Source organism: Condylura cristata, unplaced genomic scaffold (genome assembly GCF_000260355.1).
Source record: "Condylura cristata isolate star-nosed mole 26May11 unplaced genomic scaffold, ConCri1.0 scaffold00002, whole genome shotgun sequence".
Classification (NCBI taxonomy): Eukaryota; Metazoa; Chordata; class Mammalia; order Eulipotyphla; family Talpidae; genus Condylura; species Condylura cristata.
Window position 1 is genome coordinate 76009653 of NW_004567103.1, and position 23979 is coordinate 76033631.

Here is a 23979-nt window from a genome sequence, read left to right on the forward strand (position 1 = left end):
TCATCTCCACTGTTCCAATTATTTTACCTAGAAAACTGCAAAAGTGTTGAACTTTCAAACATAAAATGAAAATAGATGCATCTAGGTAATAAACTTTAAACAAAATTTGTCCTCAATTAATAGAAATGTTACTTCATTAAGTTCTTCTAAAAAGAAATCAGAGATCCACATTCTTTATATGTCTTTTACCCTGTGTCAGATAACAAAACCAGTATTATTTTTAACTTAGTAAGAATTATTGTGGTACAAATTAGGAGGACAGCTGTCTAGTTTTTAAAATTTAATATCACAAATAATCTTCAGTTAATACCATGTAAAAATTCACAGGACTGGCCCTCCGTGATGGCGCAGCGGGTTAAAGCACAACACTGAGAAGCTAAAGCCACTTCCGCATGAGTTCGATTCCCGCCTGCCCGGGGGTGACCACATGGCGTGGCAGACCTCTCCTTACCGGCCCGCTGCTCCCCTCAGCAGTGTACTTCGTCGATCTGCCTGTTCTACTCCCCACTCTGTCTATGGTGAAGCCTCTCGCTGCCCCTGAGCCTCTGGCCTGTACCCCAGTTCTGTATGCACAAAAAATAAATCTTTAAAAAAAAAAAAATTCACAGGACTAAGAAGATGACTGAACTTCATTATAGACTTGTGGTAATACCAAAGTAATTTTAATAATATGAGTAAGACAAACTGAAGCTAAAATTGCAAGGCGGATTTTAAAAAAAAGATTTGTTATGGAACTTGAAGAGACATAATCCTCACAAGACATGAAAAGGAAATCAGCTCTGACTAGTCAAAAGCCTGGATAAATCCTGAGACATATTTTCATCAACAGATATCTATAATGGAGCAGTTACACAGTAAATACATATTTAGACCAAAGTTTCACTTAGTTTTGGAACTATTTTTTCACTTTGGTTCCCTAGAACCAAAAGTTCTAGGATCCCACATTGTGATCATTGTCTCAGTGGAGTTCTTTTGAATAAAAGATTTATGGTAACAGATAAAGTATCTTAAATGTATTTATAATAAAATGTCTTTTTAATAAATAGTGTTTTTTTAATAAAAATATCCCAAATTATAGGATTATAATTAGGAATATTTAATAATTTAAGCTTGGCAGAGGAAAAATTCAATTATATATATATATTTCAATTATAATTTTTAAAGTAGAATTCTTGCCTTCTTTGGTACTTTAGACATTAAATATTTGGGAAAAAATAGAATTATTTAAACATATCTAGATCTAGAGTAATATGCCACGTTTACATGTAAAAAAAATCAGGAACCAATTAACAAATTTGTAATACACAAATACATGTATTTAACATTTTATTTCAATAATCCTCCTTATCACTTCAATTAAAGTTATTCCATTATGAAATTTTCTTAATTGAAGAGAGAATTTCTTCAAAACTCTAAATTAAGCAGAGCTTTTTATCAATTAAATTTATAGCAATATAGCCTTTAGAAATACATAATTCTTCATTTTATAATACTTCCCCTTAACAATTTGTCATGGTTTGTCACAGATTTGAAATACAAGGCACCTAATGCTATGAAAGAATAACACAGTATATGTAATGTAAATAAACCAAAAATTTTCTCAAAATGCTATTTTTAAAGTCCCAATAAATTTGTATGAACATACCTGTTACATAAATTAAACATTTTGTCTGTGTTGTTAATTTGCAATATTCTATAAAACTCAAAAATATAACCTGTGCCTATTATAGGCATCTTATGTTAGCATTTTATCAGTAAGAAACATGGATCTACACACTTCAATGATTTCTTAAAAGCATTTTTATAACGTAGTCCAGTATTTAACAAGTAATATGTGAAAATAAAGTCTCCAGACGTTAGGATTTTATTCCTTGATTAATTCAAATCATTTCATCAGCTGAACTCCTTGAGATGTATAAGGCAAGTTGGTCCTTTACATGGGCTGTGGACTGGAACTTCCTATAATTGTAGTGATATGTACACAACTACATAACAAAGTTCTTCATTATGAAAATGAAGAAAACAGATATAAGGAAAATATATTTTAGAGTTCCAAAGAACTGAAACTGTTATTTTCAGACTAGGCACTGAAACATTTTTCTGTGAAAATTTACCAGAGATTGTCTCTTCGCCATATAACGTTCCGTTTTCAAACTAAAATTAAAAATTACAAAATTATCGTTAGATTATGATTGTCATAGCTTTTATTTTTCTATTATTTACATTTTAAAAAGCAAATTATCTTAGCATTGAAATATGTATCAAATGCAGTATATATATTACTTAATAACTGGCTGCTCAAACTTATGGATACCAAAAACTCCTGAAATTGAGTTTTATAGCGATATAAAATGCTGGCATCCAGCACACTTAAAAGACAGTGTAATACCAGTATATTCCCCTATTACCCCTGTGGGGATAAAGACTCCTATCCAACCTGTATCCTTTTCACTATACTCTAGGTCCATTTTCTTTACCATCTTCACTCTAGACCCTTCACTCAGTTCTCACTTCCTTAAAAATTGAAATCTTGCCTGGGTTGGACTGGGTATGAGTGTGAGTACAGAAATAACACACAGCATGCTAGGGGGAAAACGCATAAATTATATCACTAAAAGCCTTTCAAGATAACTTTGTGTCATTTTAAAATTTAAAGGTGGCAAATAAGCAGTTACTTAGTGTATCTCTGTCCTCAAAAATCTCAGTAAAAAGAGATTTTTTTTTTAAAGGAACAAATCGCATGAACAATGAGAAGAGCAGAGCAAAGAAATAGCAGCTAAACCCTAGTTAGCAACAGGGTAATGTAACCAGTTATCTCTGTAAGGAGAGGTTAAGAGACAACTAAAAACAGGAAGATGGTACAAAGTTTATAGGAAAAAGAGACACTGAGAAGTCCTCCCCTTACTTTTTATAGCTGATCAAGTACTTCTCCATGCCAGTGAATATGTGAGGTTTATTTTCTAAGAAGGATATTAACAGAGGGTGTGCAGACTAGGAAAATGTCAAGTACAATCTTATCTGGCTCAGGTGAAAGTAATATTTGTACAGACAAAACAATGTAAACAGTGATTATATTACATTCTGTCCATAATCATGTAATAACTGTACTGGGGCGATAACAAAGTATGAATTACAGACAGTATGAAAGCAGTAGGCAAGTAGGATGGGAACAGAGAAGTGAGAAACTTGACAATTTCTATACTCATCTACCAAAATGGGAAAATAAACTGAAGATGTCTAAAACTGAGGAATCAAGAAATAGAAGCATAAGCATGGTACTTAGAGAGGGAAGAACTGACTACATATTTTCCCTGTATTGGGAAAAGAATGAAAGCAGGATAGGTAGTGCAGGGCCGGGTTACTACCGTATATAAGAAGTCTTATGAAACACTGACTCTTTGAATTATCTGTATATATAGCCACCATAACAGTAAATGCTAGAAATAAGAAAAACATAAAACTAAAACAATCAGCCTTAGATTAGAGGTAAATTTACCACAAGCATAAAGAAACTCAACCTTAAAGGTCAATGTGACGCAAGGTGTTCAAAGGAGTTGTTTTATGTTGTGGTTAAAGAGGGAAGTTCAACTGCAATCAGGAAACATTTCAATATAAATTGCCTAAAGTTACTGCAGAAGACATGAACCTGAATCTCCAGAATTTCCGTAATTTACTAAGATCTCTCATTCTAAAATACATAACCACTCTTGTACAAACATCGAATTATTTTAAACATTCATTCAATGAAACATAGAATATCAGGCACTCCTTCTATCATGAAAGAAATACAAAAAAAGTGTTTCCTAAGATTTAAAAAAATGGAGAAATGATTTTGAAATATCGTTAGGTGAAAAATCAGTCAGTGACTTAGGATATCTGTTGCATGTCCAATTAAGAAAAACGCACATGCACATAGAGAAAGACTGGATATAGACAAAGTATTACACTTCTCACTCTTATAGACAGAGAAAAAATATACCTCTAAAGTACATTAAATATTATACTAAGCATGAATAAAATAGGTAAACCTGGGATCACTTAACCCCAAGGTCACTGAATGTGCAATACTAATGCTTTAAATTTCTCAAGTATTTAATACTTCTAACACTCTTATGAGGGTAAAAAAGAAGGCCAATACATAGAGAGGTTAACCTTACATAGGTTCACAGAGCTAGTGCATAGAGCCTTGGAACTAGAACCCAGTTTGATTCCCTTAATTCTGGAAAATCAAATTTTTATATGAGCAATATGTCAATAAGTTTCTTAGTCAGCACTAATGCCACAAACATACAAACCTGGGTTATAGACAACAGCTAGCTAGTTCCATTCTCCTGAGAAACACCATGCATAGGAATGAGACTCTCACACTGTTCATTGTCTTCTGGAACCCTTCAAAAAAGAGAATACAGTTAAGGAAAGTCATAGAGCTAAGAGGAACCCTTAAAAAGATCTATTCCAAAATGTACAAAATGATGTAAAAATAAACTGTTATAAAAAAAATTATAATTAAAAAAAAAATGATCTATTCCATCAGGGGAAGCTATGAGGTCAGAAGTAACACTAGGGCAAGATTTCCTAAAAGGGAGCCCAATTATTTTCTATAGTAGAATAATAAAAGCTTTCTCTCTTTAAAATGAAGCATTTTTTTGGTTTGACATGACATCATCATATTTTATTATGATTTTTGTTCAAACCACATTTTTTTATTTTTAAATTAATTATAACAAAATAGTAAGCAATCCAGTTTTACTTGCATATGAAAATAATTTTTTAAAATTGTGAAGAAATTATTACATCACTCAGAAGATCTGAACAAAATCTTTCAGCTTTATCTAAAATAATACATTATGTAAATTATAATCTTTCAAAAATTCTTCCCCAAAATATCTAAACCAAGGCCAGCAAATATTGAAAACTCATACTGGAATTACTTGTACCTCTGAATTCGATGTTTTCTGCATATAAAGGCAAAAATTCTCCTGATTCCCACCATCACAGGATCCCAATTATTATAGTGGCATAGAAGAGTAACAATAAAAAAGGAAAAAAATACAGGGATAGCGCCTGCAAAAAATAACCACGAAAACTGCACCTAAAAATAAAAGATAAAAAACTCTTACAAAAATCAGTGAAACAATTTTTCCTTTTAACATGAGTTTCCCATTTATGAAAACTTGTAGGAATAAGTAAAAACACTAAGCACTGACAATATATTAAGTATATTACTATTAATTTAAAGCATATTATTATTTAATTTAAAGGATTGGGGACTTCAATGTATTATCTACTTGCTTAAACTACCAACAGAAATACTTCTCACTATGAAAAGATGTTTGAAGGTTCCTCAAACAAGCTTCCACACAATCCAGCAATCCTACTCTTAGGTATCTACCCAAAGGACACAAAAACATTAATTCAAAAGGACGCCTGCACCCCTATGCTTATTGTAGCACTACTTACAATACATAAGCTAGGGAAACAATCCAAATGCCCAAAAAATGGATGACTGGATCAAGGAAAGTATGGTGTATACACACACACACACACACACACACACACACACACAAACACACACACACACTGGAAAATTACTCAGCAATCAAAAAAGAAACTCGTGACATTCTCAGCAACATGTATGGAGCTGGAAGGGATCATGCTCAGTGAGCTAAGCTAGAAAGAAAAAGAAAAATACCAGATGGTTTCACACTAAGGAGGAATGTAGCAGTTCCAAACAAGGGAGATCAGGAATCAAAAAAATAATAATAAAGTAAATATCAAAATCAACAGGCAACTCTAAACCAAAGACATTCTGCAAGAAATGAGAGGAGAATAAGATCAAAACAGAATGGGAAAAGCACAAGGAGCTATGGTGATGGTACATGGATAAACTGGCGGTGGTAATTTTATGGGGACTACAACTGGAATGAGAAAGCACACATTCTACAAAAATGAAAAATGAAACAAAAAAAAAATACAAAATAAAAAAATACTTTTCACTTGGAAAATATCCTACAGGAAAGACAGTAAGTATGCTTTTTATTATTAGGCTTAGTACATTCTTTTTTTTTTTTTTTAAGATTTTATTTTATTTGTGCATACAGAGCTGGGGTACAGGCCAGAGGCTCAGGGGCAGTGAGAGGCTTCACCACAGACAGAGCGGGGAACAGAACAGGCAGATTGACGAAGTACACTGCTGAGGGGAGCACCGGGCGGGTCAGGAGGGGTCTGCCACGCCATGTGGTCACCTCCGGGGCAGGCGGGAATCGAACTAATGAGAAAGCGGCTTTAGATTCTCAGTGCTGTGCTTTAATCCGCTGCGCCACCAGGAAGGGCCAGGCTTAGTACATTCTTAAGCAGATTTATGAAACTTTTAAGCTTTTGTCATACATACCATGTTGCCAGTTTCTTTACTGATTATTCCTTATTCTCAATTGAACTCTTTTTCAGTTTCTGAAGCCATCTTTAAAAACTCAAATTATTAAAATCTACATTGTGCTATAAGTGTAAAGAATAATGCTATAGTTTTTTGTTTTTTTTTTTTAATTCTGAAGTACAACTATCTCAGACCTTTTGTTAACAAATTGCAGCAAATTCTAACTCTGGCTCTTAACATTAGCCTTCTGGAAACAAATTTTAAAAAATTCAAGTGGGAACATTCACTAAAAAAAATAAAGACCATAAACAGAAATACTTTTACTAAGAAATGTTAGTCACAGAAGACAAAAAGGAAACAACCTCAGCAGTGAAGAGCCCTCACACATTCAAGTTTTACCCTTCAATACATCATTTCTCAGGGCTCTCAAAAAAAAAAATAAGAAATTAGCTGCTAGAAAGATACTAAAGAAAATCATTCTTTGACTAGTTTACTATCTAGATTTTAACTAAGGATTGAAAATAATGGTCAAAAAAGCCTACATTGACCAATCACTGAGACTCAGCAGCAACGTATTGGTGGTTTGCTTTCCAGTGATGGAAATAGTAATTCCTAGGTTTAAAATAAGTAGATAAAACTGTATTTACTCTCTTTAAGCATTTAAAAAACAACAACGAGGTTTAGAATCACAGACAAGACTCCCTCTAGTGGGAAATATATATATTCCATTTCATAGCACCATAAGCCAACATAGGGTTTTTTTAAGAAAAGGTTTTTTGTTTGTCTGGTTTTTTTTTGTTTGTTTGTTTTTAAAGATTTATTTATTTATTCACATAGAACTGGGGTACAGGCCAGAGATGCGGAGGGTGAGAGGATTCACCAGAGACAGGGCCGGGAGCAGAACAGGCAGATCTACGAATTACACTGCTGAAGGGAGCAGCAGGTGGGTCAGGAGAGGTCTGCCTGGCCATGTGGATCTCCTCCAGGGCAGGCAGGAATCAAACTCATGCGGAAGTGGCTTAAGCTTCTAAGTGCTGTGCTTTAACCCGCTGAGGCACCAGGGAGGGCCTTTGTCTGTTTTTTTAATGAAGGACTCAATGACTACCACAAGAATAATCAAGGACAATTTTGTAACATACACAGCCTGCTGACTGACACATATGCACAGGCTGAGTCATTCTAAGAATACTCAGGAAATAACAGTAAGAAAATACTAAAAAAAAAAAAAAAAAAAACCCTTTCCATTGTTATCAAACTATTGGCATAAAATTTTTCTGAAGATTCGCCAGACACTTTACCTAGAAAAGCCATGATTTACTTAAATGATCCCAGACTAGAAAAAAAAAATACGAAAAACCTGTGACTGAGTTAAAAGTGTTGCTATAGTTAATAGAATGACTTATTGGATATTCAACACAAACTCTATGAAGACAAAGGACTCTCAAGGGCAAAATTCACTTTTAAAAATGCAGTTATTTGTGGTTGCCACTTAACAAAAAAACTTCTGATTCTAATAGGTTATTAATTTTTTCCCTTCTAATTGAGGTAACACTGGTTTATAATACTGTACATGATTTAGGGGAATAGGTTCACACTTCTTGGTAGGCATAGTTCACTACACCACCTCCAACATCAAAGACCTATGGTCCTTGACCTCAGCCACTGTCTTACAGCTCTTTGTTTCCACTCCCATTTTTCCTCCCCATGTAGTAACCTCAACCTTGCAGTCAAGACTTCTAGGGTTGGTTTTGATTTAGTGTTGTCAGATTCTTTGTTTTCTCTGTCTGCCACATGAGTGAAATCATCTGGCATTTTTTTTCTCCTTCTAATTTAGCATAATCCCCTCTTGTTTCAGTTATGTTGTCCAAATGGCAAGTGTTCATCATTTTTTATAGCTGAGTAGAATTCCATCATGTATATACCATACCTTCTTAATCTACTCCTGTCATCAGGCATTTAGATTATTTTTTTACACAGTGCTACAAATAAACACAGAAGTGCTTACATCCCTTCAAATCAGTTATTTTGCACCCTTTGGTGGTATACCTACGAATGGAATTGTTGGATCACATGGTACATCTATTTTTAATATTCTGAGGAAACTTCATAATGTTTTTCCATAAGGGATGATCAGTCTAATGTGTATAATGAAGTAGTATAATGCAGATGCCTTGTCCATCATATCCTCACCAACACTTACTACTGTTTTTTTAATAATGGGTTGTTCTAATGGAAGTGAGAAGGTATCGCTCATTGAGGTTTTGATTTGTATTTTCCTGGTCATAAGTGATGTTTAACTTTTTTGTATGTGCTGCTTGGGTCATCTGCATATTTTTCTTTGAAGGAGATTCTATTTAGCTTTTCTGCTCATTTGTTTTTTTGGATTCTTTGTTTTCTTTTTTGTTAAATTATATGAATTCTCTCTAGACTTTGGTATTATCCCTTGACAGATATATTATGTGCAAGTATTTTCTTCCATCCAAAAGGGTTTTCTGCTTTAGTAATAATTTTTTTTATATCATACAGAAGCTTTTCAGTTTGATATAGACCCATTTATTTTCACTTTTGTTTCCTTGCCCTTGAATGGTGTCCCCAAGGGCATCGCTGACCCCAATGTCATGGACTATTTAGCCTACATTTCCTTCTATTTATTCATGGTTTACTGTTTCATATCTAAGCCTTTAATCCATTGTGAGTTATTTTTTTGCATATGGTGTGAGAGACTGTTCTAACTTCATTTTTCTGCATGTAGCTGTACAGTTTTCCCAGCGGCATTTGTTGAAGGGACTTTCCTTTCTCCATTGTATACTCTTGGCTCTTTTGTCAGATTAACTGTCCATATAAGAGTGAGTCTATTTCTGGGCTCTCAATTCTATTTCTTTGGTCTATGTGTCTATTTTTACCCCAGTATCACATTATTTTGATAACGATAGCCTTATAGAATAGTTTGAAGTCTGGGAGTGTGATATCTCTATTTTATATCTTTTTAACACAACTTTTTAAAATGGAAGCATTTGTTAAGAAAGAAAATTTCCTTTATGAACAAAAAAACTGGATAATTCCTGAATCTATTTCAATATAAATTTGAATATCATCGGGGATGGTTATTACACAAAATAGCAACTACAAATGTTAGGGGGAAAGAATGCCTTGAAGGAACTCCACAGACTTTGTGGACTCCACCCCCCTACTTCAAACCAAAGCCATCAAGACATGGCACACTAGAAATCCCATCACTGAAGGGAGGATTGCTGGGACCTGAGGGTAGAGTTAAGTAGCCAAGTTTGGTATAAAAGCAGACATGTGGGTCTTGAGGCCTCTCTTGGTTTGGCTCTTTGCTTGCTTACTCCTTCTCTTGGCTCTTGGCTTCCCCCAGCTCTCAGTATGCCACTGGGATTTCAGGTTGGTGGAATAAGTAGTACGCATTACCAAATTCATCACCCTTTCTTTCTCCTTGAAATATCCACTTCCTCATTTCCCCTACTTTTGGAAATAAACCTTTTATTAACCTTCTTGTGTGTGCCTGCAGCTGAATGTCATAAGTCATCTTAAGCACACAGGTGAGGACCCACAGTCAGGCATTTCATAGCAAGGTTACCCTAAAACAAGTAATTTAAAGTAATCAATTTGTTTTAAAGTCAACTAATACTAAATTTCAGAAAAGTGTATATATACATGTGTGTATGAAACAATCAGCTCTTAGAATAAAAAAAACTCCAGAGCCTCCTAGGTGGCATAAGAGTAAGTTTCAGTACTCTCAATTACTGCCACCTACTGTGGTATAATTTAATCCACATGGAGCAGCACGCCTTTCCTGTCTTGCCTGATGCTGCCCTTAGCAGTATATTTCAGTAGGTTGTCTTTTCTGCTCCCCATTCTGTCTCTAGTGAATCCTCTCACTCACATCCCACATTCCCACACCTCTGGCCTATACCCCAGTTTTTATATGCATAAATAAATTAAAATAAATCTTAGAAAAAAGTAAAATTTCTCCTACCATCTTTCTGTGCTCCAGGGGAGTACTGCTACTTTTTCTAATAGGTATCTCCCTAGTCTCAATTTCCCATCTCAGGTGCTGACAACTCATTTAAAAAGCTGTCTAGTTCTAGATATGAATAGAATCAAAAAAAGATTGCATGTTTAACATTTAATGTTTTGCTTTTATCTTACAGTATTTTATTAAACCGATTATATAATTATTTAATGAAATCAGGTTGCCCAGGATAGTTTTTTTTTTTTAATCTGAAATTAACTTTCAGCTTTTATATTTCAAATCTGAAAAAATCAGATGTTTTCCTAATATCGGTAGGGTAAAATTCATTTACGTAACAGTCTACCAAAATCCTCTAATAAGCAAACACATCCCTAGTTTAACGAGAACAATTTTAGTTAACATCAAAATTTATGAACCTGAGATGTGGAGTGATCTAGATATTATTTACAGCTATGAAAAAATCTGATGGTTAACTTTAATGTTATGTATATTTTATAGCATTCACTTTCTTTGAACATGCATGACATATAAGATCATTATTTCTCAATTAAGGGTAACGTTTCCTTTTTTAAACGACAAATAAGAATTTACTGAACCATACAACAAAGTTAAAAATCAACACAGAATTGTTTTATAAACAAAGTATACAAATCATTGTATTTATCCTAAAAACTGCATAGAGATCTAAATAAAATACCTTTAAAAATCTAATTATAACTTCTATTAAAAGCCTTTTATTTTCAAGTAGTCCCTCTTCACCTTATATTAACTGACCCTTGGTCCCCACACATACCAATATGTTACTTAATACTTAATACTTGGCTTACAAATATTTAAGTGGGTGATAGTGGCTACAGTACCTTTTTTAGCCTTAGCCAAAGGCACACCTCTTTTCTTGCTCTTACCTCTAGAGCTCTAAAGAAATTCTTCCTTTCAGGTTGCTAGGAAGGACAACCGAGATTCTCTTTTCTGCAGTGTTGTCACTGCCAGTGTTTACCACAAGAATCCCCATATCCAGACCAGGACTTCATAGAAGAGGGAAGGAACACCTGTCTTGTAGTGTCCAGGTAGAAAAGAGCATTCACTGAGAAATGGTGTTGCTGTGCTGCTCATATCTATAGCAGTATGAGGGTAGTGTTAAGTAGCTGAGGTTTATCTCAGAAAATTGATATGGTAAAATATATTCCCTCACTGCTGACTTACCAAAGAGCATATGGAACATAATCAGCTCCAAAACTAATGAACTATATATACAAATACTGCTTTTAATACAGACATTAAGAGAAAAAATTTGAAAAGGTAAATGTGCAAGAAATTATCCATTTTCTTGGCACTTTCTATTTGCTCTATAGTAAAGCACCTTGGGAAAGAAGGTATCATGTGTTATTATTCACAGTCACATCACTTAAAATTTTATATGGGAGTTTATAATAAGTCACATTCCTCAACTTTTATCAGTTTTGTTTTAATAATCTACATATTATATCTAATAAAGAATATGCCTTACCTTTTGCATACACATGTCTGCTATTATGGACAGAGGTATTGTAAGGCTTAGTGCAAGTGTGCCTATCAATGATGAGGTAAGAAAGCAGCCCCTAAAAAAAAAATGTATTTCCATATTAAAAAAATAGAACAAGAGGACAGTAGCCCCCCCTCCCCCAAAATAAAAATAGAACAACCAAGGATATACACTGATCAATGACTACCTATCTACAATACAGGAGTAACAGATCAGGAGCAGAAATATAAACTTACAATGGACTGAGACTTAACAAATGATAGCTTCTAAGATGGTTTTTAAAGTTCATTTTCAAATATTAACAATCCAAATATCGAAGAATAACAATGTCAAAGTATTTTATACTATTTTCAAGATCTGCTTACAGATACTATTTACCTTTGGATGAACAGCTTACTACTTTATTAACATTTTTTATACAATTTTTAAAATTCTTAATATTTTAGTAATATTTAGCTCCTAAAATAATTATTAAAAACTTAGAATATTTCACAACATAAACTTTAAGAAAGTGACAAACCAGCATGTCTGTCACCAAAGCAAAAGTATCTCACCATTAAGAAAACTAAGTCTTTAAGTAAGTGTTGTTTTTTAGATTGGGTTAGCATTGAAAAGAGCTGATTCTTTCAGAATACTGCTTTGTTGTCTTCCATTTTCCCAACAATCATCCTACTAAAAACTAAAGTCTTCATTTTATTTTTACCTTGAATTATCAATGCTGGTATCAAACTTCAAAATTATCAATCTGCATTTAATTTTGTTACATTGAAGAAAATAATGAAATGAAAGTATTATACCAAATAAACAAGCCATTTATAGACTAATAATTTGAGTAAATAAAAAAATGAACTATTGGCCAATATAAAACCATAATGTATAAAATTGGAAGCAAGCAATTCTTTTTCAGTATGTTAGAATAATGCTGCTCTACAATTAAAAAAGGCTGTTGAAGAATTCAACAGAAGCTAGACAATTAGTAGTACTGAAGCAGTACAGAGAACTGAAGTACAAGTAGTCCCCACTTATAAGCTGCCTTGTGGGGGGAAAAAGGGTTTAGGAGTCAAAAAGAGTTTTTCTTTAATGCAGCATATATCCTTAGGGATTTATAATGCAAAGTACAATCATAAAGAGTCAAAGATAAAGTACTGATAAAAAGTCTATTTGACTTATACCAGTTTTTCTCAATTTAACAGTTAAATCCTTTTGTCATCTATTATTTCTGAGGCACACTTTGTGAACTGCTGAGATAGAGAACTAGGTCCTATCACTTAACATATATACTAGTGTGGTACATGATGTTAAGTATAAGGACTTAACTATGCACTTAGTTTATCATCCCAGTTCAGTATATAATAATCCTGCACTCCCCAAAGAAGGCAATTATTAATACAAAGATTGACTGGATAGAAATGTTTGATTTTATGACTTAAATTACATAACTATGATTTCACTCATATGTAGTATATAGAGAACCTAGTAAGCGGTTAAACTAAATAAAACAAAAATAAACTTTTAGGTAAAACAAAATAGTGGCTAGTACCAGATGGTAAGTAGAAAGAAAGGTGCTTATCAGTTAAAAGTAGTTAATTGTATGATGAAGGATAGAATAGGACTTTGAAGAGTAAATGTAATGTACACATACTTGTTGATTTTTAATAATGGGCACCTGAAACATACACTATAAAACAATATTTCTGCAGTAAACATAAAATTAAAATGCATAAAATATATAGTAATATTATCAGTTGTTTTGAATTATAACATCACCTAGAATGTAAGAGATATAATGTTGCTTTCATTACTGATTAACTTACTCCAGAGTTGATACTGTCAAGTACCCTCAAATGCTTGAAACATATCTAAAAAATAAACCTTGAGTTCTTGAAAAATCCACCCTATGGTACCATAAAATTGTGAAATACAGAGTAATGAAACTAAGGGTCAGATAAAGACAAGTTTATAACCTAACCCTTGAAGGATGACTACAGAATTGAAGTAGCAAGAGTGGAGAGGTTGAGGGAAGGGTAAAAACAGAGGGAAGGAAGCACAATACTGGGATGGTAGACTATGGGTGATCTGTAGAGGGTGCATGACAAGGGCAATACCTAGTTGGATGGAGAGCCTAATGCTACCTCAATTAAAGGAGAGGGGAAAAAAGGTAAATTCATCCTAGGAGAAGATAAATATAGCTTTGATCATGATATGTAACTGAACATCCAACTTAACTATTCAACAATAAATACTCATATGTGTAGTTGAGAATATAAATTGTTCCCTTTTGAAAAATGGTTTTTCAATTCTTTATCAAAGTCTAAAATTCACAAGTGACTAGGTTTTTTCCACTTACACCTATTTGTCCTATAGACTACTTATATAAAAATGCAAAGATATAAGTATGTTTAATCTGTGTTACTTACAAAGCAAAAGATAGGAAGCTTAAAATGTCTTTCATTGAGGAACTGGTAAAAACAAATGTTCTAGTCATTATATTACATAATGGATTAGACTACTACACTGGGTTTAAAAAAATTAACCGACTCAGTGCTGATACGTAAAAATTTATGACTATTTGTAAAAATCAAAAAAGTAAAGTAGGCCCTCCCTGGTGGCGCAGCGGGTTAGAGCACAGCACTGAGAGTCTGAAGCCACTTCCGCATGAGTTGGATTCCCGCCTGCCGCCTGCCCCGGAGGAGACCACATGGCGAGCCAGACCTCTCCAGACCCACCCGCTGCTCCCCTCAGCAGTGTGCTTCGTCGGTCTGCCTGTTCTGCTCCCCACTCTGTCTCTGGTGAAGCCTCTCACCGCCCCTGAGCCTCTGGCCTGTACCCCAGTTCTGTATGAATAAATAAATAAATCTTTAAAAAAAAAAAAAAAAGTAAAGTATAGAACAATATCGATCCCATTTGTGTTAAAACTAAAGTAAATTGAGGTGAAAACTAAGAGCATGATACATAATTTTGTAGGTACAGGAAAATTTAAAGAAGGCTAAAAATTAATAGTGGTCACTTGAGAGAAAAAATCGGAAAGCTGGTAGTTGCTTTGATAATACATATAAGGAAACAATTGGAAATCTGGAATAAAATGGAGGCTTTTAAGTAAACATCTTTGTAGGTATTACTCTTTTAATTTTGAAAGTGTTAAATAAGGAAATAGAATATGTTACTATTTTTTAATGTATAATTTTCCAAGGGAACAAACTTAATAAATTCTATAAAAGAAATGTCGCAATTCATACTTGATTGTTCCCCCAAAGGCAACATTAAATTTTGTTCAACATAATGAAACTCTATTGCATGTTTATTAAAATAAAGCTCTCAATATAAAATGAACATTTTGATATTTGTAGGTGGCAAAGTCTATGTTTATGTGAGTCTTAATATAATAAGGGCTATATTAAACCCCTCTGGTTTAAATTTCAAATAATTAAAAATTCATATTTTGAAATTTTCTAATTTAAAGAGAAAATGAACTTATATTAATATTCAGTGACTACTAACTGCATATAACATATGGTTTGGTGGGTTGAGCCTTATGAAGATAAGCAAAAAATTATTGAAGATAAAAATTTCTAATCAGTAAAGTCAATTTCAGCCAAAGGAAATGCACAGAATGAGCACACTGTGGATCTCCAAGGTACTGATTTGCTCTTTTAGCTAACTGCCTAGAACCACTTTGAGAACCCAGTAGCTGAGAAACAGAACCCTTTCAGATGGACAATGATCTCGCAGGATACTTGGAGAGCAGGAGAATCAACAGCACCCAGTACTAGTTAACAATAGCATTCAGGCAAGGCAGGAGGACTTGGGGATGAGTGGGGAGGAGACCACCTACAGTCTAAGCTTCCTTTTCCCACAAGTAGTGAGATGGAGAAACTGGCAGGAGTTGAGGGACTTGAATAAGCGTCAATAAATGTGATGAGTTCTTCAGGGAGAAAAAAAGTCAAAAGAAGCAAATTATCAGTAAATAGCTCTGTGTTTAGAACCAAAATTGGAGAGAGGCAAGAAAAATTGCAGAACAAAAGGAATGATTAGACAAAAGAACAAGAGAGAATATGATATTTATTAAAATATAAAGTAAATAAGTAGGTCTTTTTGATTACAAAAACCAAGCACTAAAATGTATGTAATAAAAGATAGAAAAATGAGTAAGTAAATGTATCCTGATATCAAAAATTCAGATGAGCAAAGGAATTTAAGCTAAGTACATAAATTACTACAATAGAAAGTACTAGAGAATACAAAGGAAATAGAGATACATCCGTAGGGAGGAAGAAGTATATAAGTTTAGTTATAGTCTTTTGCAAAGGAAAACTAGTCACTAACCTTAACTGGCCTATAATAAAATTCACTTAGGAGTTTAAGGTGAATTTATGTTTCTTTTTAAATTCCTCTTAGATGGAAAAAGGACTATAAAGCCCTATAATTACAAGGTTTCTTATATTCCATACACAATCCTATCTTCATATTTCCATATTTGATGTTATAACATTTTCAAAGAATATTAACATCTCAAATTAATCATAGTTTAGTAATTACATATCTGGTTCACTATATGAAGAGTCCTGAGAATAAGTAAAGCAAAAAAGTTATGAACCTAATAGACATTCCAAAGTCTCTAAATAAAACAGATTCTAAATATACAAAATCCCTTGGATTCTCATTTAGATATATTTATTCTTGAGACACCCATATTCCAAGTTTGGATGTTCATTAGATAATCATGCCTTTCATTTGTTTAACATTCTACTTTGTAAAAATTCACAAGTTTAGATGATTCATATCCATGCATTTAATAAACATGTATTGAGCTCCTTCTATATGAAAGGTACTACTCTATACAATAAGGTAAGTAAAAAAATAAAGAAAGAAAAATTTCTGCTCTAATGGACTTATTGTATTAATCTGTAAATGGGAGGATTGGGTAGTGCACAGAGGGTCATCAGAAGACAAAACAAATAAAAATACTTAAATTATCCAATAGTCTATGAATAGATAAAGCTAATAAATCACAGGGTAATAAACAGTACATACCACAACCACAGGAACTCTGAGAGAACTGTTCCAATAAGGCCATTAATGATAATGCACATTAGTACTACTTTATTAGGAAATTCAAAGTCCTCAAATCCAGTATAATGAAGTAAAAAGAAACCTGGCCATAAGAGCAGCAGATTAAACAAACCTACAAAACCTAAATATAGATAAAAGAGACAAAAGTTAGTAACTGTGATTTACATTTTCCAAACTTTTAACTATATGATTAGAAAACATTAGATACTTCACAAAGGGTTCCAAAAGGTTTCCTTATATATAGTACAACACCAGAAAAAAACTGTATCAAGCAACTGGTGATCACCAATCTTCATGGTTCAACTGTCCACAATACAAGCAATAAGCTATTTAAAATAATGCAAAAAGGAGAAAAAAAAAAGGTTATTAACCCTAGCCACTAATAATCCAATATGCTAGAATTTAAAAAAATAACTGCTGTACTTCAATTATGGAACTGGATTGCTTTCTGATTTAAATCATATTTATGTTTGAAGTGCCTGTATGTATGAAGGTAGGGTTAATGGAAGGTTATAAAGGTAAAATTCTTAGCTCCCCTCTTCCTAGAGCTCATAAGTCAGTGATAAAATATATATACATATATCTATTCAAAATATAAACTTAACACAGAATGACCACTTGTAAAGGAAGGCTATAATGTTTAAGAGTTAGAAGATGTACTCTGCAGTCTTATTGCCCTGAATTCCCACCCCAGCCCCACCATTCACTAGTACTGTACACCTTAGGCAAGATGCTGAATCTCTTTTAAGCCTCTGTTTTCCAATCTATAAATGTAACATATATTTAACTAGTTTTCTGGGAAGATTAAACAAAACACTTTATAAAACATAACAGTTCCTGGTATGGAGTAGTGAGTAATAAAGGCTTGTCATCATCATCATCATCATTGAAATGTAAATTTATACATGACAGCATAATGTAAGTGTAAAAACCAAAAAAAAATCAAATTTTATTGTATTTATATTATACTTTTTATATAGTTTAACACCATATATCTACTAGGCAACCATAGTTTTCTTTAAAAAAAAGCTAAATTATAGTAGATATAGATTTTAAGCTAAGTAGTAAACTAGTATTTAGCATTCCTAGCTAAATGGAAATAACAATATGGAGAACTAGACAGCTTCTCTAAGGCCTCCCTGGTGGCGCAGGAGTTACACATCTAGCACAATCAAGCTATAGCCAGCCACTGAATCATGAATTCGACCCTGGCCAGGATGCTAACTCACATATGGCCCAGCAGACCTCTCTTGTCTTTTCCAACTCTTTTTAGCAGAAGTCTTTTCTAAATATAAATTATAATGCAAAAAGTTCATCAAAACAAAGCCATCAGTGAAGCAGCAAAGGAATTCAAGTGCCAGACAGAGGCATGTAAGCTCTACCTTTTCCAAACCTTCCCAGGGTCCTTTGTAAATCAGTTTGAAATCTACTTATCTGAATCTAATTGGCTCATTTTCAGGTGAGTATGAGACAAAGGAAGTTGCTCTACTTCAATCTCCTAATTCCCTACAAGTTAAACTTTGAAATCTCATCATGAGGCTTCATTATCAATGATACTTCATTATTGTTTGGAAACCATTTTGTCAATATGCCCTTCTTTTGTAACCCTACATATCATACATGTTCTTTTCTAAGCTGATTTTAGGTAAAGGAGATTTATAAATCATGAATATGCTTTTTTAAAGTTTAGAAATATTAAAATTAACCAAAATTTGAAAATGATGCCAGAAAATACAAGGGTAATATTAAAATTTATGTCATGAAAGAGTCTGTGTCTTAAAATGCAAAAGGATCAATAAATTTTTAATGAAAATTAGCAGATAGACTGGAACAGTATACTTAAGAACAGTTTCCCCAGTGCTTTCAACAATTCAACAATGGTAAAATGAGATATATATTCATGTGTTCATAACAGCATAATGTGCATATCAATGAGGAAAACATCTGAATCACAGGCTGATGACATAAATGCACAAAAAGTAGTATAAGAGGAATTTCTATTTTTACTAACATTGAGGGAACCTATGTTCCCTCATTGATACACAGCTATGCAGAACTAGGTACAAGAAAACACTGTAACTGTACTTCAGTCTTTAAAATGTAATGATTTGACTCATAAGGAATAGAAAAGGCTCCTCTATCCCTCCCAAAACACATAGTCATTCAGAGTAAACAGCATCACAGATTCAATATACTCTTACCAAAAAACATTGGAATATCCAATTTATCTTCTCTGTCTACTTTTCTCTTAATCATAACAATATAGACAGCATACAGCATGGCTCCAACAAGAGACCAAATGGAACCTGTAATATTAACATGACTTAAGTAATTTATTCATTAATGCACTCAGCATATGATTATCTAAAATCTAAAAATGTTTCAGGTACTATTTCAAGAAATTAACATATAAATATAAAAATATTAAGTAGACCTCTCCTTTAGGAGTATAGGAAGGATTTTAAAATGTAAACAAATCAGGCCCTCTTCATGCCACAAGGGATTAAAGCATAGCACTATGAAGCTATCCTCAGTCACTGCAGCAAGAGTTTGATTCCCTGCCAATTAGGTGACCCACATTGGGTGGTAGACTTCTGACCCGCCCACAGCTCCCCTCAGCAGTGTATTTCAGTCCATCTGCCTGTCCTGCTCCCCACCTCTAACCTATATGTACTCCAGTTCTTCTATGCATGAATAAATCTCTTTTTAAAAACTGTAAATAAATGCAAAATCCTGCGCTCAATGATTTAACAACTTAAACTCATACAGTACTTTAAATTCTGAAACCCGTATTTCCAATTTTTACAATACTTACTATCATTAAATACATTATTTTTTTCTCTAGTGTCTTTTGCAAATCTCATTTATTGTATTGCATGCAAAGTTGCTCTGCACAAGAAAGAGGTAAGGTAGTTCAAGGAACAGCTCACAGGTCAATAACCAGAAATAGTTTAGAAAATGTTGTTCCATTCAATAAACTTCAAATAGTTAAAAAGAAATCTATAGGAAAACTATATAACTGGGTTTTGATGACATTTGTTTTGTTAAGTCTAAACAAAATAGTTGAAAAAATGAGTGTTCACCATAGTCGTAACTGTTTCACATAAGAATCAAAGGTAAATTAGTGAGAAGAAGCATGATAGAACAGAGTATTTGTACAGGCTCAAAATATCTCACTACAAGATGCTTATTACTTACAAAGAGAAAATTTAGTAACTTTATACAGAAGCAAAGTAGTAGACACCATTTTAAACTTAAGGTCACTAATAATGGGACAGATCAATATAATATTAATTTTTGGTTGATATACTCTTCAGGACACAGTATCATTTCTATGTTATTCTTACCAGAAATATACACCATAAGGGAATATCAGATAAACACAATCTGGGTGGCATTCTACCAAAAAACTGTACATGCGGTATCCTTCAAAACTGTTGAACTGTTAACAAAGAATCTGGGTGAAGACTATAACAATTCGGTGAACTACTGTTGAATTTTATTACATTATTTTCCAAGGAAAAGTTTAAGACAGGGGGAGAGGGATTTGCCTAGTTAGAGCCTAATCCTGTGCATAAATACAGTTAGTGGACTCTAACAAAAAGAATGCAGAATCAGATACTTACCTATTGTGTCTCTTCCAGCAGATTTCTCAGACCCTGACAGGTTTACCAGCACAACACCTCCAATACTATGAGAATAATAGTCATTACAGAAGAGCAAAATGACAAATTCCTTAAAAGAGCTAATCATAAAGATAAAAGTGATAATGATTTACAAATCATAAAGACTAATCTCAAATTGGGTAAAACTATCAATGAAGGTGGACAGTAAGTTAATCACATCTAAAGATATTATCAGTTATAAATGCTTTATGTGTATTAACTCACTAATTCCTTATAAAAAAAATAGGTTACCTCACATGGGGGTGTTATTATTAGCATTAACATTTTACACATTAGAAAACTACTAACAAAGAAATAAAAAGAAGTAATTCGACCAAAATCACATGAAACATAGGGAATCTGTTTCTAGAATCTAATTATTTGTACCAGCTATACTATCTATTGTCCTTCAATGAGGGAAGAATACCTCTTACAATCTTCCCTTTGGAAAGATACATCTATTAAATCTTGGCAATAGCACAAACTCTTACTGGCAAAATCTAACTTATCAGTAAAATTATCCTTAAGTATTAAAAAAATTAAATTAGTTCTACTATTTAATGGGTTAAAAATGGGAAACCGAGTCAAGAAATCAGAGGTCATTTATTCAATTGTTATTTACTGAGCTAAGTACTGGATTACAGATGTAACAGATATAGAGATGTCAGATGCTATTTCAAGAAATAAGTATACAAATATGCAAAGACAAGTCCACCTTTTATCCAGGTTCTGTAGGAGTATAGGAAGGAGTTTAAAGTGTAAACAAATAAATTAAGATAGACGTATTTCCTGTCTTCAGGAAGCTTGTCTTTCTATTTCTATGAAGCTTACAAACTGTATATATATTTCAAGCAAATGAAATACAACTTTTTTTTTTAATCTGATCACCTACTGATCAGAAAAATCAAATGGTATTAGTATAAGAACATGAAAAAGAATTTTTTTTTCCCTTATGGAATTATGTCATCATATATCAAATGTGGTCCTTACATTAAATTACACCTTTCAATTAAATCATCATAATTTCGGCCCTCCCTGGTGGTACAGCGGGGTAAGGCACAGCACTGAGAAGCTAAAGCCACTTCTACATGAGTTCGACTCCTGCCTGCCCCGGAGGTGACCACATGGCGTGGCAGACCTCTCCTGACCCGCCCGCTGCTCCCCTCAGCAGTGTACTTCGTGGATCTGCCTGTTCTGCTCCTCACTGTGTCTCTCTGGTGAAGCCTCTCACCGCCCCTGAGCCTCTGGCCTGTACCCCAGTTCTGTATGCACAAATAAAATAAATCTTAAAAAAAAAATCATAATTTCTTCTTACAAAAACTTTAATCAAATTCAGCTATAAACTGTTGAATACCCACAACATACTAGGAAACATCAAACAGATGTTCAAATTCCATTTAGGTTATAATAATAATGACTGGGCCTCCCTGGTGGGCTAGGGGTTAAGTCTCAGCACTATTACTGCTTTGTCCTGAGTTAGATCCCTGGCCATGAAGCTAACCCACATGGTTCAGTAGACCTCTCCTGCCTTGCCTGCAACTCCCCTCAGCAGTCTTCTCTTGCCTCGCCTGCAACTCCCCTCAGCAGTGTGTTTCAGTACATCTGCCTGTTCTGATCCCCACTCTGTCTCTGGCGAATCCTCTGGGCTACACCCCAGTTCTTCAGTGTAAAAATAAATAAGTAAATCTTAAAAAAATAACAACTAAATACTGCATGCACCAAACACTGTTCCAAGCACTTAATAAGTTTTAACTCATTTAATATTTTCAACAATCCCCTGAGACAAATCTTATTAGTAGTACCAATTTACAGAAACTGACTTAGAGAAGCAAGAAATGCTCAAGATATTAAATTTATTAATAGTGTAGGAAAGACTAGATTCCAAGCTGTTTGGCCTAAAGTCATCTTTTTTAATCTCAACTGATAAAATGAGAACTTTAACTTAACACAGGGCTTCCTTGAAAAGTGTTGCTATGCTAAATTCTTGTTTGATTCTCAGAAACTTAATCTCATTATATATACAAGGTCATTTCAAAACAAAATATTAAACAATGTGTTCTTAGGTATCCTTAATGATATATAAAAGACATATAAGTATTCAGTAATAAATTTTCTAGCACACATGTTAAGCAAACTTTTTTGGAAAAACAGTATTTAGTGTGAAGGTCAGAGGAAGGTCTCTTGCAATCATTGATAGTATGCAAACAAACATGATTGGCTGTATTCCAATTAAATCTTATTACAAAAACAGGTTTGTGTGTGTGTGTGAGTATGTGGGTATGGGTGTTTAAGATTTATTTTACTTATTTAAGTATACAAGAACAGGGGTCTGGGCCAAAGGTGCAGGGAGTGAAAGGATTCACTAGAGACAGTCTGGGGATCAGAACAGGTTTATCTTCTGAAATATACGGATGAGGGGATCAGCAGAGAAACAAGAGAGGTCTGCTGCACCATGTGGGTTAGCTCTCTTGCCAGGATGGAACTCAAGCTGCAGTGGCTGATGACAGCTTGATAACACTAAAACAACCCCTGCAACCACCAAAGAATCCCCAAAACAATAGTTTATTGACCCTTGTTCTAGCTACTTTCAAAAGGAATAATGAAACCAGCCAATATTTGCAATTTTAACATTTTATATCCATTTCCTTCTTTATTATATCTTTCTTTATAAAGATTATAAAAAAGAAAAAGCAGGAACTTTAAATAAAGTCAAATAAAACCTTACTTACTTCCCAATAAAAATATATTGGATTTCCCTAAGGCAAAAATACATTTGGATAAAAAAAATTAGCCAATCATGCAAAAGAATAAATTCCTAGCGGCCATAAAGACTAAATGTAAGTCAGTTGAATCAACCAGAGTACCATGGAAACTACCATGAATTGACCCTTACACCAAAAAAGACGGAAAATAAGAACTATGACTTATATGATTACCTAAGAAAAGTTTCTGGTAGTGATATAGGATAGTTTATATTATAGCATACTATATGGCAACTTAAGCCTCAAAACTTCCCCAGTTTCTATTCCTGTTCCAAAACAAGTTTCCCTTTTTGTTCTAGCGAAGTAAAATGTTTTAGTTTCTATACATCCAACTTTCAGGAAAAAAGCAATCTTCTCTAACTGACTCATGCTCAAGTAACCTCCAGGTATTTTCTGTGTAATTCACTTGTCAATATTTTCATATTGACACACTATTACTGATAACTATATCCAGCTCTTATATTTTCCTTTGACTTCCCTAATGGCTAGAACCTTATTTTGTACTTCTGTAAGGGCTAAAACCTTATTTTGTACTTCTGTAAGGGCTTACCACAGGGCTTTTCTTAGCAGCCGTACTCAAAAGATACACTAGT

General features: G+C 33.6%; 1 protein-coding gene across 1 annotated transcript in view; it reads right to left on the reverse strand.

The window, feature by feature from the left end:
• Positions 1–1309: 1309 nt before the first annotated feature.
• The window catches only part of SLC35F5 (solute carrier family 35, member F5), a 39197-nt gene continuing 16527 nt past the window's right edge, over positions 1310–23979 (reverse strand). The window contains exons 10-16 of the mRNA XM_004674703.2: positions 20586–20650; positions 19161–19265; positions 16921–17080; positions 11875–11965; positions 4938–5092; positions 4296–4389; positions 1310–2154 (exon numbers count right to left, since the gene is read on the reverse strand). Of these exons, the coding sequence (XP_004674760.1) occupies positions 4314–4389; positions 4938–5092; positions 11875–11965; positions 16921–17080; positions 19161–19265; positions 20586–20650 (652 nt within the window). The 3' untranslated portion in view covers positions 1310–2154; positions 4296–4313. The remainder of the gene's footprint in view (positions 2155–4295; positions 4390–4937; positions 5093–11874; positions 11966–16920; positions 17081–19160; positions 19266–20585; positions 20651–23979) is intronic.